The following is a 16,924-nucleotide window of genomic DNA, read 5'->3' on the forward strand; positions in this document are numbered from 1 at the left end:
AGATATGAGAATGAGCCCCTCGCCCGTTCTGGAAATAGACCAGCTATCTACATAGCGTGAAGTGTGTTCAGCAGCACAGCTCTGCTATTCCTGGACCTGAACAGAACAGTGCGAGGAGCACAGCACGAGAGCTGAGCTGAGTCCTCGTGGCGTTCTATGTCCCGTGTTACAAACGTTAAAACTGGATATATATTGTACACACAGAGGGTAAGTAGCTCCTCCTCTAATGTTGTTAAGTATCTATTGTGAGACTCGCTGAGTTACCAAGTGAACTTTTAAAATGCTTGGCTTTAAATATCAAGCAGCGTAGAAAGTAAAAAGTTAAGCTAGCTGTTAAGAAGTGCTTAACGTGTAATGAAACAACTGGAAAAGACCAACCGAAGTTAGCTAGCAGTACCCAAATCTTATTTACATCCAATTAGATTTGAAACATGGCAGCTGTGTGAAAAGGAGCTACTGTATGCTGCTACAAGATGTGTTTCTCTCTCTTCTAAACTTTTAATATCATGCTACTACTGTCCCTTTAGGCATGTTTTCAGGTAAAAGCCAACAGTCGAAATGTACGGCTAAGCTAATTCTTACTCAACTGCCTAACTTCTTAATGAGTATGACAGTTGTCTGTAGTCTTATTTTTACACGTTACTTAAATAATACAACATTTTTTAGAGACGTATCCCTTGTAAGAACATGATCATTTGATTAACACTTGCTAACATGGACCTGTCCTGCTATATATTGTATAATAATAATAATAATAATAATAATATTATAATCGTAGAAAGTTTGGTTTGCCGTTTTGAAACTAACTAAAACTAATCTAAGGTACCCTGTTTTTAGTCAAACGTTATTTATTAAGTGGCCACTGACAAGACATGACAAGTAATAGCAAACATTTCTGTTACAAACTCACCTAAATACTGGTCCAAATCAATACATTAAGATAAAATGTAATAAAAGACTGAAAATATAAAAGAAGATACATATCTGTAAACTATCTGACAAATAAAAAACAGGGTTAAATTAAAGCTGACACAATATAAAAGTAGGATATCAAATTAAGATATATTAAAGGGGAAAATAACAGTGGAAAATAATAACATACAGCTCCAGAAAACAATACTTAAAAAACTGTTTAGTGAAATCACAGCAGCACAGTGAAACTCCTGAAACTCAATTGAAGAAAATGGTCACGTGATGAAGAAGTTATATAAGGTGGGAGGAAGGAATTTCTTGGTTAAGGCCCAAAATATATCTTTCACTTAGACATCTCAAACCCTCAGGTTGCTGGACCTAGTGTCTTGCTTTTCTTCAATAATTGAACTGTTACTCATTCATGTTTACAACTGTTGTGTCCACACAGTACTCCATGCACTAGCAGGAAGAGTTCAGTTGCAGCTGGGCCAGTGTCAGGAGCTATTTACGTTGACATGCCATTCATCCTGCTAAAAATAAACGCACACATTCACTGCTTCTTTAAAATGTCAATGCTCCTGCAAACAGTGACTTAAAGCACAAACAAGCTGACAGAGAAAAACAGCTGGTGAACTCTTGTTTCAGATATCTAGGCATGATTGAAGAAGTTTTGAAAACATATTTTTGTTGCAGCTTTCTCCCTGAGTGTTGCTGTCTTCTGGGCTCATCTTCAGCTATGCTCGAACTCTTCAGGCTCCATTGAACATGTCGTCTTCATATGCTGCCGCTATATCGGCTCTCATTACAGCCAACTCTTCTAATCTAACTATCCCGGTCAAACCCAGTCATCACCCCTCCCCACGCCCAGCAGGAAAACCTAAAGCTTCCTCAAAGCCAGCCCACAGCCCTCCAGCTGCACAGACACAACCTCATTCACCTGAGTCTCTGAAATGTTTTGACGAGCAACAGGAGAATCCAGAAGACTACGGCATTGGTAAGAAGCAGCCAAACACCAAAATCCAACACACAGATGGAGAGCTTTTCTTTCAGGTATTTCGGCAGCATTATCTCAGTCTGTAGGGACTTGGCTCGGGACTTCCAAGTACAGACCACCAGCATGAGGAGCCAGTCTGCCTCCTTTTGCTCGTCCAATGTGTCCTTAAGCAACGCATTAAACTCCCAAGTTTCTTTGGTCCTTCTCCATTAATGTGTAATGGTGCTGTTTGTGTATTTTGGCACTTTATATGTGATGTAATGTAATGTCAATTAACAACACAGTATAAGTTTTGAGTTTTCCCTCAAGCATTAATAACGTTTTTTTTTGTTCTTTTTCTACTCGTCCTCCTCCTCACCCTTCTTCTTTTTCATGCAGGTGGTTACTACCACGTAGAGATTGGAGATATTTTCGTTGACCGTTACCAAGTGGTAAAAAAGTTGGGATGGGGCCACTTCTCTACTGTATGGCTCTGCTGGGATATGGTGTAAGTAAACATTTAAGTTTTTGATAACATCATATTTAACATGATAACATAGAGATGATCTAATCATGATAGTAGCTAACTGCCATCATTGTTTGCATGCAGGAAGGGGCGTTTTGTGGCTCTGAAGGTGGTGAAGAGTGCTCAAACTTTCACAGAGACTGCACTGGATGAGATCAAACTCCTGAAATGTGTCAGTGTGACCCCTGTTTCTTTGTTCAACATGCTTACTTGTTCTGGTCATTTTTAGAGTACCAATGCGTAGGAAATATGTCTTTGTGTGTTGCACGGCGCACCGATACTAGAAAGGTATCGCGATACCCTACCGTTAAAAAAGCATCGATTCCCCCATTTCATTAGTATCGGAACTTTAAGAATGACATTGTTTTAATAACAGCCGTATTTCCTGTGTGTGTTCAGCACTCTGCTTCCACTCCCTGCAGCGGTGCCTGCAGTGCCTCCCCTCTCTCATGCACGCTCTAGCTGTCATATCATGTGACAAAACGAGAGCATGGCTGCATGTGCGAGTGCTATGCCGATGCGCCTCGGCTTGTTGACAAAAAAAGACGCAAGAAACGAAATTTGGAAATATTTTGGTTACATCTCTGCTGATGGAGAACACGCAGCTCCTCATGATCACCGCAGCAGCTCCGCCCGTTGTGACGGGACCGGTGCACGGAGCAAAAAAAGACTTAACACACTTAACTATCTTATCTACATCTGGAACCAGCTAAACTAGTTATAAATATGTTTATTATTCACTGTCGGGTCACTCATTACTGGATCATTGAGCTGCATGAGACGGATACGACTGGCTGTCAGGAGAGGGAGCGAGGGAGAGGGGAAAAGAGAGCACTCCATTTATTTCTCCTGTGTTATTATCCAAAGTTAATGTAAACTTTTGAATAATGTAGTTCATCTACTATAAGAAGTTTGTTTGACGGATTTTTTTCCCCCAGGTTTGAAATAAAGCACAATAATGACATTTAAGACGGTTTCCCCTTTTTTAAGAAAAAGTATCGAAACCGCAATTATTTTCTTGGTATCGTGACAACACTAGTTTGTAGACTGTAAGTAAGTGTCTATTTGCTAACAAAAAGTGTATTAGGTGGAAAAGATCTAACTTTGTCTTTCTTAGAGATGGGGGAAATTTACTGTGGTGTGTGTGCATGTGGAGAAGGACAGAGCGAACTAAACAACATTTTGAAATACACATTTAATATGACGTATCATTATACTAATTCTTCGTGTTGATCAGCATTATTTGCAAATATTTTGACTTTTTTTAATACACACAATTAGGAAGCCACCAATGTCTCACACTGTAGCTTTATTTATTTTTAATTGAATAAAGAAATGTGCCTGTTGTTGCATTTTATAGCTGTTATGAGGTCATTTTATCACAGTGTGTTTATCTTTATAAAACATTTGTATTGATATTATAATATGTTCTGTATATGATCATCAGGTAAGGGACGTTGACCCCAAAGATCCAAACCGTGAGACCATCGTGCATCTCATTGATGACTTCAGGATCACTACAGCAAATGGAGAGCGTATCCTTTACAGAAACATGTAATGTTCCAACCTAAAAATGTCAGACATTAATATGCAGATTATGGGCCGCTAGGCACAGACATGCAAAAGGCCACGTCTCCCACATGTTTGATCTGTTAAGCGACTTTTTGTGTCTCTTTGTAGTCATTTTGCGTCTCTCTGGTGTTGTGTGTCTCTTTGTAGAGGTTTTGTGTTGATTTATGATTGCATTGGTCGTATTTTGTGTGTCTCTTTGCAGTTTTTTCTTGTCTTTTGTGGTTGCTTTTCATAGCTGATGTGAGTCTCTCTGCAGCTGTTTTGCATTTTGTTGTAGTTGTGTTGGGGTATAAGTAGTATTTTTTTTGTCTCTTTATGGTCATTTTGAGTTTCTTCCTGGTTGTTACGTGTCTCTCTGAGATACATTTTGTAGGCAAAGGCAAGAGGGAGAGGCCCTGATTATTGAGGCTCCATAGTTGTGTGCAGTAGTACTATTCAGTAATTCAAAAAGATAAAACGATTGAGTCAATGGGATTTTGTCCTCTCAAAAATACCCCCAAAACCCTCTATTCCAGCGCTGTACAGTATAAAACAAAAGTCTTTAACTGCTCCCCAGATGTGTGCATGGTTCTGGAGGTGCTGGGCCATCAGTTGCTGAGGTGGATCGTCAAATCCAACTACACTGGCCTCCCGCTGCCCTGCGTCAAGAGCATCCTCAGACAGGTGCTGTGCAACCCTTTATTCCATCCTACATCGTCCTCCCTTTCTTTCACCACTGGCTGGGTTCTTTTTAAACTGATTATCTTCTATATTTGCTCCTCTATGACATGGGCTGCAGTGACAGTGACTTTGTTTTCTTTTCCTATCACAGGTTCTGCAGGGTTTAGATTACCTGCACACTAAATGCAAGATCATCCACACAGACATCAAGCCTGAAAACATCCTGCTGAGGGTGGATGAGGTTTACATTCAGAACCTGGCGGCAAACACAAAGCTGTGGCAGATGCCAGTGTCCTCTGCTTTCACTGGCTCCACAGGTAACTGACTTCATTTTAAAAGAATATGCTGGTGAAGGCATCTTGATTAAATGCAAAAAACAAGAGGATATTTTCCATCCTGTTTCTCCTTTCCTTATATTTGATATTTTTGCTTCCTGCCAGTGAAAACAAGCTCCAGAGAAAAACAGGTGTGCTTCCTGAAATGTGTACTTCATTATTATTTTATGAAACATTTTTGTTTTGTTGTCATGTATAATGACATCTGTGTTTCTGCTTTGACTTCTAAAGAGTTTGTCCAACATGTTGGGGAAGCTGACCGGAGTTTTCCACACTATTGGGGAGTGGGTAAGATGGATATTGTTTTGTCTGCTTTTGTTAACTGCATCTTGACAACATCACAGCGTGCTTTGGAAGCCCACAGGGTACTTTATGGCATTTCATGTACAAATTAAAATGTAATTCCAAATAGCTTACTAACTTCAGCATAATAATGTTACTTCAAATAATTTGGAAAATGCATTCATTTCCAATTAATAAAGTCGTACCCCACTGTGTCGTGCACCAAGAAATATGTACATTTAAATCATTTAAAATGAACAATATAAAAACCACAAATTCAAGCAATATTTAGGACAAATGAAAATCAGATTTTCTAACAATTTTCAAAGGAGAAAAAGGTATTTCACATTTCATTTGTCTAAACTCTTACCTGTTGTAAATGAGACATTAAAATGTTAAATCTTATCTGTCATTTTTGCAAACATGATTAAAGTCATTCAAATTAGCTCGACATTGAGAGGCATCCCTCATTTGTGACGTTAACCTGCATGTTAGTCTTTAATAGGCATGTGGTAAATCATTCCTTGTTTTACTCAATGCCCACCTTTTATTATTTCACACAACTGATGGCACCGCTGTAGTCCAGCAAGGTCTCCAGGAGCCCCATTAAGCGACTGACAAGAAAAGACAGGAGTCGACGAGGACAGGAAAACGCATCTGAGCAAAATAAAAAAGACAAACTTCACGTTTCCTTCTCTGAAGACATTACTCCACCTACCACGCCTCGCTCCACCTGTCCCTCTAAGCTCACAGCGGGTCCTAACGTCACAGTGAGGCGGCAGACGCTGCTTTTCGAAGATGGACCGGACTCTGCGCCATGCAGCCACAGAGAGTCCATCTGCTCGTGGCCGGACCTCAACACACAGGCTCCCGTCTCTGGCTCCAGATCAGGGTTATTACATCAGGCTTCAAACAAAGAGATGCCTCTTCCTTCACCATGCTCTCCCCGAGGTCAGTCGCAGGACAACTGTGTTTTTCCTAAAGTGTGATGTGGGCCGTTTGTTTCTCTTCCTGTGGAAACTTAATGTTTACATTTGGGACAGGTTCAGTGGGTTTATTCAACTAGTATGTTCCTTTTTGCATGTCCTTGTATCATCAGTAAACTAACAGTCTGTCCTGGTAGTCTGCATTTACAAGGCTTTTTTAATCATTATGTTGTGTTATTCTAGGTGACTCAGATGTACTTTTGGATCTACTAAAGCCCAAGAATGCTGAAAAAATCCTCATCAAGATTGCGGACCTGGGCAATGCCTGCTGGGTGGTGAGTCATTATTTAACAGGCAAACCAAACCTTAAAAATCCTACAAAACTAGTTACTGAGATTCCATGGGTGGACAGAAATAAGGCAGGGAGAAAGTGCATGAGCAGCACAGATGGCCAAAAAGCTGAAAAGGCACAAAGCAACATTGTTGATTTGGCATGGAATGAGTGGAAATGTGCCTGTAAATATTCTGCAGGGCTGAGGGAAAGTGGAAACAGGTGAGCAGGTGGTGCTGAGAGTCAGGTGACTGGACCGGGGGAAGAGTCTGAGGGCATCTGGTGGACGGATGGAGGATAGCAGGCGGAGGACAGAGAGGCAGACTTTATAAGAGACACTTATCAAGTTTCAAACATTCCCAATCCATCGTTTTTATACAACCACATGTGACTGGTGCTTTCTGTAGAGCACAGTATCCATACTTATCATGCCCTGCAGTGAGAAACACAGCTGCCATGTGTTTTCAGTGAGACAAGTGTGGGCTGATTTGAACCGCAACTTGAAAGAGACGTACCGTTTAATCTTGAGCGTTTCAGAACTACCCGGTGGTGATGTTGGTTACGCTTCTCAGTTCATTTGGCTGACTCAGAGAAAAGAGACAATGATGTTATTTCCTCTGATGATATTTCCACTGGCATTTTTTACAAGACACTTCAGCTGCAGGAAATTCAAAACGCTTTACATAAAAGATCAAAGCATCCGGGACAAATTGCATAAGAAATACACCATAAATGAATATTCAAATACCATTTAAAAACTTGAATAGACAATGGAAACAAGTCAAAACAGCATAAGACAGGTATTAAATGGAAGAAAATAAAAAACAGTGCTGTGTAAAACAAAAGATGTAATAAGAAGTCTTGAGTATTTCAGTGGACCTGCTGCTTTCTTTGTTTGGTGAGAGCCGTAAAGACAAAGTCAGAGATGTCTTGTCCACTCCAAATTCAGCTGAGACATAAATCCTTTAACCCTTGACATTTTGTTAAGGTGATTGTTTTCCATAATCAGAGTCAGAGTAAGCATGTAGATGTTCAAACGAAGAGGCCCCAGGATAGAGCCTTGAGGATCTAACTATCATATGAACATTAATCAAAAAAGCGTGAATTCATTTCATGTAGAAAGTTAAATAAGTTGTAGTTCATTTGAATGTAGCGGAAGAGGAATACAACTACTTCTTGAGGAGTGATGATAATAATTCATATCTTCTCTCTCTTGTCTTCAGCACAAACACTTCACTGAAGACATCCAGACGTGTCAGTACCGCTCTGTGGAGGTTCTGATCGGGGCCGACTACGACACACCGTCTGATATCTGGAGCACTGCCTGCATGGTAATTCAGCAACTACCTGTCTGAAGATGTGTTTTTCCTCTCTTTCCTTTCTGTTTCATTCCATTAATGCCATTTCTTAGCATTCCTTTTTGTATATCGTAGGCTTTCGAGCTGGCCACAGGGGACTATCTGTTCGATCCACAATCAGGAGCCGCATTCTGCCGCGAGGAAGGTTTGTGTTGTTCACTGCATCCCATTTGACGGTGATAAATCTCATAGGGCTAGTAATAAGTGTGCTTTGACACCTCTTAGATCACATTGCCCACATCATTGAGCTGCTGGGATCCCTTCCATCCCAGTTTGCCCTGTCAGGAAGAAATTCCAAACGATTCTTCAACCATAAAGGTAAGGTAATATTTATTGATTTAAAAAGAAGTCATATTTTAGAAGTTCATAATAACTCATCATACTGCCAAGTAAACAGCGTCTGATGTTAGGACATTCAGGATTTAGTGCTTTGTTACATGAATTAATATCTTGATATCAACAACTTATATACTGGAACTGCGATAAAGTACGGCTGTCCAAATGAACTTGATAATAATTCTTTAATTTAAATGTCTGTTAAGTCAATATGAGTAAAATGAAGTAACACATGCGTATGACACACGGATGAAAGCCCTTGGAATATGCAATTCTATAGACTCCATGTCTTTGATGACTCCAAGCGGGAATCTCTGGGACTGGAGATCAAAGCACACTTATCCCTATATGTCAAGCCAAAGATAACAGAACTGATCTTTGAGATATAAACTTCAAAGTTTCAGGAAGGCATTTCCAAACGGCATCATTTGAAAATGAAGGCCTTTTTCTGCAGCTCTTCACGCCACTCTACTTCTTTTTTAAACATCATCTCTGTACAGTAGGAATTGTGATCCCTGTAATGTGATATTGCAAGATGGCATAGGAATTCTTGTCCGGGTTTCTTTGCAAACTTGTGCTCTTTTAATCCTTTGGCTACGGTTAGAAAAAAGCTTAACTATTTGTGACTTTTTTTTTCTCTTGCTGAGACGCTTTTTCCATATTGTCTAACATTTCGGTAATTTTCTGTGTTTAATACACTTTATAGACTTTATTTTTATAATGTAAGTCTTCCACTTCTGGGTTGCTTTGCAGTGTAGGAAGTTGTTGCCAATCATGGAATAGCTACTTTTTCTGCAGGGTATTCAAAGGTCAAATGAGGCTTTCACCAACTTAAGGGATGTGCATTAGCATTTGAAGAACCAATAGGAACAGCCCCTTTGCTGAGATGACCTGTGCTTTGCCAAAATCTTGCGTCACTGGCCAGATTTTCTAAAGCCCTAAAACAGAGCCAAGAGGAGGTCAAGGAGTGTAGTTTTTTTCGGAGGCCTCTTAAATGTAAGCTTATTGTGGAGTTTTTACACATTGGCGCAATGATCAAAAACTGCATGCACCTGCTTGAATACCACAGAAAACCAAAGCAGTGTTTCAGTCCACTTTTAACTCCTGTGCAGGACAACTGCGACAAATCTCCAACCTGAAGCCGTGGAGTTTGTTGGAGATCCTGCTGGATAAGTACGAGTGGCCGCGGGAGGAAGCCATGCAGTTCAGCTCGTTCCTCCTGACCATGTTGGAGCTGCAGCCGGAGAAAAGAGCCACAGCCGCCCAGTGTCTGAAACACCCCTGGATCTCCTTCTAGTCATGACTTGTTCAACGCCCAGTGGAATAGCTGATATGGGGCTTGGACAACTATGGGATGTACAGCAGTCTGTCTGGTGCTGGCATCACGAGCACAGCTTTTATAGATATTTATCACCTGAATTTTTATCACCTTTTCCCTAATCAGGTTCCTTTGTCTTTAAGTATTTTAAAGAGGCCCTATTATGCTATTGTTCAGGTTAAAATGTGTATTTTGTGCCTCCACTGTGACATGCTGACATGCTTTAATGTTCCAAAAGGTCACCTACATTCTGCTGGAGCCAATAGAAGTGCAAGAGTTTCGTAGTGATGTCACTATGTTCTAGAAGTAAACAAAGGTATCCATTGGAGGCGTTTCAGGCAGTGTATGGGAGAGAAACTCCCTCTGGTGGGAACACAGGGATTTCTGCAGGAAAGGGGAAACCCTAAAAAGCATATTATGGCCTCTTTGAATGTCGGTCTCTTCTAATTAAGGCATAGCAATGACCAAAGAGAACGTTTGTCTGAATGGAAAACCCACCTTGTTTTATGATCACAGCTATCTTCAATATCAATAAATTGACCTAAGATTGTTTTTTTTCCTCCTGCAGTTATTTTTAAAACAAGACCTCACCTTCAAGAGGTGCTTTTTGGAAAGGTAGCGGTGCACCAGTCTGAAGTATGAGATGGATTTATTCAGACAGCACTCAGTCATCTTGAAGGAAAACCCCAGGAGGGGACTGGAGAGGGTTGTATTATTCCAAGAACAGCAAGTCTGTGTTAGTCACAGCATTTGAGGGGCTTTTTGAAAAGAAAGTTAAGAATGTAATCTTAGAAATAACATAAATAAATGATCAGCTCAAACATCCAGACAGTATGCATAGTAGTGGTTGCAACAACACTCAGAGTGAGCATGGATAAATGCCAAGGAATCCTTGAGCGTGTGTGTGTGTGTGTGTGTGTGTGTGTGTGTGTGTGTGTGTGTGCATGCTCTCTCTCAGCAGAGCACGGAGAGGGGGATGGAAGGAGGGAGGAGTTAGTCTCACATGAGGGCATGCACATGTCCGCTTGCTAGAAGCCTCACATATTTTCCTCTAACGGTGAGAGAAGGGCAGAGAAGACAGGGAGCGCCGCCTGCCCTCACATGTAAGTCTCATTTCTGTTGGATTTTAAAGAGACCCTTAAAGAAAGCACCATGTGTTATTGTACATCTACCATGTGTTTGTTCCTGTGTTGCTCAAGAGAGACCACGGCTCAGGCTGTTACTAATTCCTGTTTTGAGCTGGAGAGTGTGTGCACCCGTTGTGTTGTGAAACTGGCTACAGCAGATTCAGTGCCAAAACTGACCTAGCTGGTGACACTCCTCAGTGCCTTTTCAGAACAAATATATTACATATTTCCTTCATTTTATCTTATGTTTGTATCCATATTTAGATTTTATATTTTCAGTAATAATTTAGTTGTTTAATTGTCATCTTTTATGGGACATTTTACTGTAAAAAATATGATGTGTATATTATAAAATTGTAATGGGACTTTTCACTTTAACTTTTATATTTATATAAGTATTTTTATTCTGTTTTATTTAATTATATATCTTTATGAACATTTTACTTTAACTTCTTATGTTTGTATAAATATATTTATTCAATTGTATCTTTTATGCACATTCTCACTTTAACTCCTATGTTTATATAAATATTTGTATTCTATTTGATTTAATTGTATCTTGTATTTGACATTTTACATAAACTTTCTCCTTTAATTTAATCAACCTTTATTTTAGTTTCTTTGAGCACATTTTCACTTGAACTCTTAACAGTTTGAATGAATATTTATGTTATATTTTATTAGATTGATTTCCTTTATTGGACATTTTACTTTAACACCCTATGTTTTTATATCATCAATTACATTTTATTATAACTATTTTTATAATATTTCTGTATTGGTTTATTTGTCTATAAAATTCCAAAATGGAGCAACTGTCACAACCTGGGATAAATGAGGTATTCTGCTTCTGAAATAATGATCACCTTTATATTCCTGTTATTTATTTGAAACTTTTCCTGATGTTATTTGCACAGCGATGGAATTTCTAAATCATATGCCCGGGATTAAACTTGGTGAATGTCTCTCTGCACAGTGATGAGAACATGAAAAGCACGTGTTCATCAAACCATGCTAGATCTGCTCTCTGTTTGTAAATCTCTCACGGTGTGTTTGTCAGGAAGACGCCAAGGTAAAGGTTAGAGTACCGGCGCTCTCCTGTTTGTGACACACATTTTAACCCTCAGCCAGTTGCCATGCAACTCAAACTCCACATCAAAAGTAATTACCTCAAACCCTGCTGTTCTCCCACAGTTACATTATAGGAGCAGGTAATGTTTCCAGCTGTGCTCTTCTCTGCATCTCCACGGAAACAGCCCCTTGTTTGCGGATTCAAGCTGTGCCTTTCTCCCTCTTTTTTTTACTCAGATTCATCAACACATTTATTTGTTTCTGGGAGTTGGCCTGTGTTGTGTGTTTACCAGCTCGTATTGCAGTGGATATTAAATGATATCCTACAGTGATACCGGCACATTGGGATGCGTGTGGGTGTGCAGCTTGGACGTGGCAGTGACTGATAATGAAAACAGGAGCCGAGAGAGTGTATTGTACGCTGCATAGTAAACACCCATCTCATTAGCCTCACACAAAGGGAGAGGGGAGATATGAGAGCTTTCATTTATTTCCTGCAGATGTGTTGTTATTGTGTGCATCGTTTATCATGGTTTCTATAATGCGTCAGTATAAGTAACCATGCTGAAGTTATGTTTTGATTCTCTGCTTGCAGGATGTGGCTGACTCTTCTCTACAGTATCACCGGTGGAGCTGCTCTCCTGTATGCTCTCTACAGATGGGTGATCCCCGCTGTCGTTCAGTACCATGCAGGACTCGCACTGATCTGGCATGATGTCATTGTGGAGCGGATACTGGACACTGTGACCCAGTCCACACGTCCTCAGGTGGGCATTAATCACCAGCCCCCGACTGTTAGCCCCACTAATGGACATTAATGATCATACAGGTGGAAGAGAATGAGACATGGTACTGATGAAACCTTGTAGGCTTATTAAATGAAAAAAGAAGTCTCCACACACACTACGTGAAATATCTGAGTCATAGAGCCATAGTATTTATGTTTTCTCTCCCACACACCTGCGTGAAACGTCTCCACTGGACTCCTTTGTGTACTTCCATAACATAGTGACATCACTACCTTACACTCGCACTTCTATTGGCTAGCACTCCCACACATTGTACGTGACAGGCTAAGGGGCGGGACATCTCTAAGTGGTCGAGCAATCACAACAGAGCCGGTGAGATAACCAATCAGAGCAGTCTGGGCTCTGGTTTCAGACAGAGGGTGAAAAGAGGTGCTGCAGCACAGGCAGTATGAGAAACATAAAGAGCTTTCTGAACATTAAAGCATGGAGACATGTCCCAGAGACACAAAATATGAACCTGAAAATGAGCATAAACATAATGGCCCATAAGATGTTCTGTTATGTTTCTTTTCCTGTGATGTTTTACTCACAGTAACAGTCGGGCAGTGTCAGTGTGTTGCTATGCTACCTTAGAATGTTCAGAGTAACATAGCAACGGTTCTCCCTCTAGTTTTTTAGCAGGTAATAAACGACACACACATTGTGTAGTCAAAGATAGATGTTTTTCATCTCTATTTTCTTCACAACTTCTTCATCACTATGTTTATGAGTCAACATACATCTATCCTGGGTGTTGTTACATTTCATTCTGATGCTTTGCTCATTTTCTCACGACTGGAAATTATACAGCTTTAATCTTTACATCTCTGTGGGAAGATTGACGGCAGGCTACTTTAGCATCTAGTGTTTACAGGAGGAGATTCAATTTGTATTTTATTAAATTATAGGCTTGTGGCTTGTCATAGCAGGAGCTTAATACAAAGCAGTGACTGATTTGTGTTAGTCACACCTGGGAAAGAAAGGTCTATGGTTTCAGGTTAGACCTGTGGTTCGATAATGCTCTCGAAACGACTTAAAAACATTGTATATTGAAACAAAACTAAATAAATCTTATCTTGTAAATTAAGGACTATTTTATGCTAATCAATTAGGGCTGAAGCTTCTTCAACTCTCCTTCTAAAAGGCAAACACACACACCCCACATCCTTTAGCCCTTGTTGTTCTATGATCACATCTTTCGCAGTCTGGCTCTTTAAATGAATAAAGTAATTGCGGTGGACCCGCGTTCGAATCCGGCCTGGGTCCCTTTGCCGCGCGTCTTCCCCTCTGTCTCCCTGTTTCTGACCTGCACTGTCACTATATTAAAGGCACTGGTTGCCCAAAAGATTCTTTAAAAAAAAAGCAGTAATTGTACAATTTCTAAATTATTTAGATTTAGATGTGAGGCAGGCTGGAGCTCTCATTTCAGAGTTTGCATCCCTGAAAAATTGTATTATGTAGCTCTTTAACCCGTAGAAATTGGCCATTCTGCAAACTCTCTTGGGTGTTTTTGCTTTTGCTAGTTGATTAAAACTCTGCTCAGGTTGGACTTTCTATTCATGCTGTCCTGAGACTCGGTTGCATTTTTTCCCACAGTAACTGGTGGAACAAAAACAAGCAGGAGAGTGAAGGAGTCCGTAGATACACAGCAACCTCTGCCCTGAGATGCAGGATCAGTAAAAACACGTGATTGGTGTATATTTTAAGATCAGGTTGAGCAAAGAAAGCCCAGAACAAGTTTTATACCTCTGCCCTAAGACGCAGGACAAACAGTGACTCAGCAACAGATTAAAAGACACACTGACACTACCTAGAAAGGCTTGACAACTTTGACAAGCTGCTGCCTATAAAGAACAGGTTATGGAGGTAACAGGAGACAGCTGTGCAGCAATGAGCAGGGCATGGTGCTGATCAGCTGATGGCAGCCATGATGTTCAGGATCAGAAAACAAGCTGAGGAGTAGGAAAACCAATATAGTTATGCCTTATGTGATTTTCCTTGGTCAACATCAGGTCAGGATATTGCTCTGAATGTATTTAACACCACTGGCCCCTTGTTAACTTGATGTTCCCTTCAGGCTCATATGAAGCAGCCTTCTTTTTAAAAATGCAATAAATGGAGCGAAGCCTGTGAGCTAGTTCAGGCCAGTTCACCTTGAGCACCTATGATCCATATACATGTGATTTGCATTACCCCTTCATTCAACCAACCAAACTCATTCTCTGTAATCTGGCGCTCTATTTAAGCTGCAATCTCTCCCTCTGCCTCGCTAATGCCGCTGCTGCCCTGCTTCTACAAGGCTGAGGCTTCTCTTCCCCACCAGCATCCACCTGTAGTCCCTGGGGAATATTTAATTAATGATTCTCTAAAAAATGTCGAAACCTAATGCCAGAATGTTGGATGTGACTTTTCAAATGTTTTATCTTACTGATGAATTATGAATGTAAAAGCAGAATTGTACCGTTGTTGTTTTTGTACACTTATTATGATCTTCATTTCTTTCTTCTTAGTTGTTGGAATTTAATAAGTAGTTGATTTTTAAAAAACGTGTAAATGCCGTCAACGTTACCCAGAGCCTAAAGTGACAGCATCAGGATTTATTTGAATGTATTTTTATTTCACATTTAGAAGAAAATCTGCATATTTTCCTGTTCGATGAGTTAAAACCCTCAAATGTTTTTAAATGAAGAATACATTTCGACGATCTGAGGTTGCTCTTCATATGTTTTGGATGAAAGCGACTAACAAGTGACACGTAATAAATGACGTAGAATTACAAATTCAATATGAGTTGAGTAGAAGTGGCATGAAAAGTACCTCAACTTTGTACTTAAATCTAGTTGCATGTCATCTCTGCTTTATTTAATTTGAGAAGGTAGTTGTGCATGAATATTCAATGTTGTGTTGTTGGTGACTTTAAAGACATTTTTTAAAAGCCCTTTTCTAAGTATGGTCTTTTTTGTCTCCAGAGGATCCTGGGTGCAGTACAGCAGAACGCCACCAGAGGGGACCCTCGCAGCGTGGTCAGAGCCATCGATCAGTACTGCAGGAGCCAGGAGTGGGCCATGAATGTGGGGGATGAGAAAGGTACTGTCTCTTAATCAATGGTGTAAAGTAACTAAGTACATTTACTCAACTACTGTACTTACAATTTTTGAGGTACTTTGACTTTACATACAATATATATTATTCTGGAATAGAGCAATCTGCATAATAAGTACTTTTACTTTTGGTGCCTTAAGTATAATATGATGCTCATTGATAATAATATCTCCTTTTATAATCATATATTCCTTTATCGCCGCAGGCTGCATCCTAGACTCCGTTGTGTCTGAGGTGAACCCGTCCACAGTGTTGGAGCTGGGAACGTACTGTGGGTACTCCACGGTGCGCATCGCCAGCCTGCTGCCCCCCCACGCCAAACTCATCACGCTTGAATTTAACCCCAAATTCGCTGTGATTGCTCGACAAGTCATCGCTTGGGCGGGGTTGGAGGACAAGGTAGAGTTGCACCATTTCAGAAGCAATCATTAATGTGTACAGGCCGGTGTGTTCCTTACGATTTTGGAAACTAACATTCAATCATGTATTGTACCGCTGCAGTTTGGAAGCAAATATTGTACTTCTTTACTCAATGCATTTATTTATCAAGGTTAGGTAAATATAACTAATCAGGTTCACATTAAATACAAACATTTTATTGACCCATGAGTTATGATCTGGCCATATAAAAGGTAAGTAAAGGCAACAACTTTTTGTTATACCGAAGCGTAATGACAGTAAAGAGTTTCTGATGGTAATACTTCTACTTAAGTGCACTTCTTCCACCGCTGGTTTCTCTTTTCTAGATCCAGTTAGTCGAAGGATCATCTGGAGACTTAATCCCCAAACTGAAGGAGCAGTTTGGGGTGAAAGCGTTTGATTTGGTGTTCCTGGATCACTGGAAGGATCGTTACCTCCCAGACACAAAACTGATTGAGGCAGGTGCTGTTTTTATTTAGCTTAAAGTCTTTGATGCTTTCCGCCATGATGCATAAATGATGCTTTTTCCCATCAGGAGTGTGGCCTCCTCAGAAAAGGCGGCGTCCTGCTGGCAGACAACGTCATCTGCCCCGGAGCTCCTGAGTATCTGGAGTTTGTGCGGAGCAGCCCGCGCTACGAGAGCCAATACTTCAAATCTCACCTGGAGTACACCAAAGTGGAGGACGGCCTGGAGAAGTCCGTCTTCTTAGGGTAGTTTGAGGTGCTTGTAGACCTCTTGGTTTCACTGAGTCTGTTTTTCTAAAAATTAAACATAACGTGAAGGAATTTGTGTCGCGTGCTTTATTTTCTTATCACCACATGATAGATTTAATATTTCATGCACTCTGTCTACATTAGTACAGCAGGCGGCAGTAGTGATGCCACAT

At 40.4% G+C, this 16,924-nt stretch overlaps 2 protein-coding genes across 2 annotated transcripts; both read left to right on the forward strand.

The window, feature by feature from the left end:
* The first annotated feature begins 45 nt into the window (after nucleotides 1–45).
* On the forward strand, nucleotides 46–10,079 carry LOC134883086 (SRSF protein kinase 2-like). The gene is made up of 15 exons (XM_063911228.1): nucleotides 46–207; nucleotides 1,606–1,906; nucleotides 2,285–2,393; nucleotides 2,496–2,583; nucleotides 3,859–3,946; nucleotides 4,540–4,646; nucleotides 4,795–4,960; nucleotides 5,084–5,109; nucleotides 5,210–5,266; nucleotides 5,842–6,211; nucleotides 6,430–6,521; nucleotides 7,741–7,848; nucleotides 7,951–8,020; nucleotides 8,101–8,193; nucleotides 9,324–10,079. Exons 2-15 carry the CDS (start codon nucleotides 1,678–1,680, stop codon nucleotides 9,506–9,508), a joined length of 1,788 nt encoding a protein of 595 aa, XP_063767298.1. The 5' UTR covers nucleotides 46–207; nucleotides 1,606–1,677; the 3' UTR covers nucleotides 9,509–10,079.
* A 255-nt stretch (nucleotides 10,080–10,334) lies between these two features.
* Nucleotides 10,335–16,823, forward strand: comtb (catechol-O-methyltransferase b). Its single transcript, XM_063911229.1, has 6 exons — nucleotides 10,335–10,632; nucleotides 12,323–12,494; nucleotides 15,485–15,602; nucleotides 15,823–16,016; nucleotides 16,364–16,495; nucleotides 16,573–16,823. Coding segments are annotated over exons 1-6 (798 nt in total). The 5' UTR covers nucleotides 10,335–10,630; the 3' UTR covers nucleotides 16,753–16,823.
* The last annotated feature ends 101 nt before the right edge of the window (nucleotides 16,824–16,924 follow it).

Source organism: Eleginops maclovinus, chromosome 20 (assembly GCF_036324505.1).
Source record: "Eleginops maclovinus isolate JMC-PN-2008 ecotype Puerto Natales chromosome 20, JC_Emac_rtc_rv5, whole genome shotgun sequence".
NCBI lineage: Eukaryota > Metazoa > Chordata > Actinopteri > Perciformes > Eleginopidae > Eleginops > Eleginops maclovinus.